This window comes from Eimeria maxima, genomic scaffold (assembly GCF_000499605.1).
Source record: "Eimeria maxima Weybridge genomic scaffold, Emw_scaff988, whole genome shotgun sequence".
Taxonomy (NCBI): Eukaryota; Apicomplexa; class Conoidasida; order Eucoccidiorida; family Eimeriidae; genus Eimeria; species Eimeria maxima.
Genome location: NW_013566913.1, coordinates 1,669 through 3,803, shown reverse-complemented (window position 1 = coordinate 3,803; position 2,135 = coordinate 1,669). Strand labels below are relative to the sequence as shown.

Below are 2,135 nucleotides of genomic sequence, written 5' to 3'. Positions count from 1 at the left end.
ACAGCATGGAAGCAATGTAACCTGACACCACGACAGAGTTGCGGAAGAAATTTTCCCGTTACACCTCGGGCTACTGTTTTCAGAACGTACGGATGCTATGTCGGAGCGAGGTGATTTGGGAAGTAATGAGAAACCTATTGGGCAGAATTTGGTGCAGTGACCGAAGATGATCAACTATCTTCTTGCAGCTGGAACTATCCCACCCAAGTTGCATACCCTGATGTGCGTGACACTGGGACTTATGTTTCTGTTCATGGGTCTATAGGTTATGGCAAAACTTGTTCCGTCAAGTAGGGCGGGGAGCAGACCCTCGCGGTCTGTCAGCTTACCTGTACAATCCGCAAGCGGTGCACCCTGCGAGCTCACGACTTTCAACACCTGCACATCCGCATGATTGAGCATGCACACATATGGAGTTTCTGGATGAGGAACCATATTGTATATGTTCGCTTTTTAAGGTGGCCACAGCATGATAAATACAAATCCTGAAAGTTGGCGCGCATCCATGTTGGGTTGGCACAGTTGCAGTAGGCTCCATGCAGCTTTCCTACATGTTAGTCTCCATGTAGCTTTCCCACATGTCGTCAAGATCATAAGCATGTCAACTAACGATTTGCATTCGTTACCACAAACAATTCGTTGAAACGCGACTATGGTACCCGGGTTCTACAGCAACAAGTCTTGGCTCTTGTCGGCTGACCGTGTTGCGCTGTCTCATGGCTTCATTGTCAATATTGGCCTTCACTTTTACCTCCGTGACTTACAGCTTAGATTTGAGCTGTCTTCGTAGTTTAGATCCTATTTCACCCCCTGTCACAAGTGGATATGTGAAATATTTGGAAGCATAGCAGCAGTGGCATGTACTGTGTATGGTGTGTGGCACCTCGTGTTGTCATCGAACAGAAAATCACCTGGGTTGTATGGTGCTCCCTACCAATGGAAATCGCCTGCACAGCGAATTCGCATTTTGGAGATGACTGGCGTTACACTGGTTGACTATGAGAATACTAGAAAGGGAGCCAATACCTGCAATACTTGCAGAGAGCAACAAGGAGCGTTCACGGAGCGTTTCATGAGGTACTGCACGCACTGCCTTCCAGAAGGTGCACCGTTGACGGATATTGGAGGGGAGGAACCGGGTTTACCAAGCTATGAATTGGAGCGAATGCGAATTAGTGCAGACGGTGAGCACTGAGAACATGAAGAGCAATGACAAAAAGGGATGTAATCGATCTGGTTGGATTTCAGAAAGGTTGCGTGTGGTATTTCATCGAGTTTCACCGTGCAGGGGCAGCACTGGTTTCGCGCTATGCGCATTGTAACATTTGTCGGTGTTGTTTGCTGTTGGATGCATGCGACGGTTGTGAAAGGACTATGCGGTAGGGTCTGTGGAGTAGAAGAGAGACAAGCATGCCGAGCATAAGCACCCTGTGCACACACACAACTCATTGCTTTACAAATATGAGTTACGCCGCATCTTTGGCTCACATTGGCATGTGTTAGGTGACGTGGGGGTGGCGAGATATGTGGTGCGCAGGCACCATGTGCAGCGGTTGCTGGACATTGGAGGGGAGGGCGGCGAATCGGCGTGGATGTGAGCCCTATTAAATGGCACACCTTGCAGAAAGTGAGCATTAGGAACATTAGTGTGAAATGCCAAAGGGGGAAGCAATCGATGAGGTTGTGTTGGAGAGCGTTTGCGCGTGTTTCATCGGCCCACCTCACAGGTTGAAGGGGCGTTATTAGTTTTGCTGTTTGCATTGTGGCATTTGTGGGTGCTGTTTGCTGTCGGATGGTTGCGCTGTTGTGGACAAAGTAGGCGGTAGGGTTTGTGGATCAGATGAAAGTCAAGGAGGGCATGCATAGCAAAAACGTGACCAAACGCATCTTATTACTTGTTTAGTATGAGGCAGTACGCACCTTTTGTTCGGGTTTGCACGTGGTGTGTTATGTGGCGGTGGCGAGATATGTGGTGAGCGTAGACACAATATGCGGCGGTTGCTGGACATTGGAGGGGAGGGGGCGAATCGGCGTGGATGAGAGCCCTATTAAACGGCACACCTTGCAGGACGTGAGCACTGGGAACATTAGTGTGAAATACCAAAGGGGGAAGCAATCGATGAGGTTGTATTGCA

At 49.1% G+C, this 2,135-nt stretch overlaps 1 protein-coding gene across 1 annotated transcript; it reads left to right on the top strand.

Annotated features, from left to right (window-relative positions):
* Positions 1-973: 973 nt before the first annotated feature.
* On the top strand, positions 974-1,598 carry EMWEY_00046920 (hypothetical protein; the record flags this gene model as incomplete). Its single annotated transcript, XM_013483163.1, has 3 exons — positions 974-1,184; positions 1,289-1,379; positions 1,538-1,598. 3 exons carry the CDS (start codon positions 974-976, stop codon positions 1,596-1,598), a joined length of 363 nt encoding a protein of 120 aa, XP_013338617.1.
* Positions 1,599-2,135: the final 537 nt, after the last annotated feature.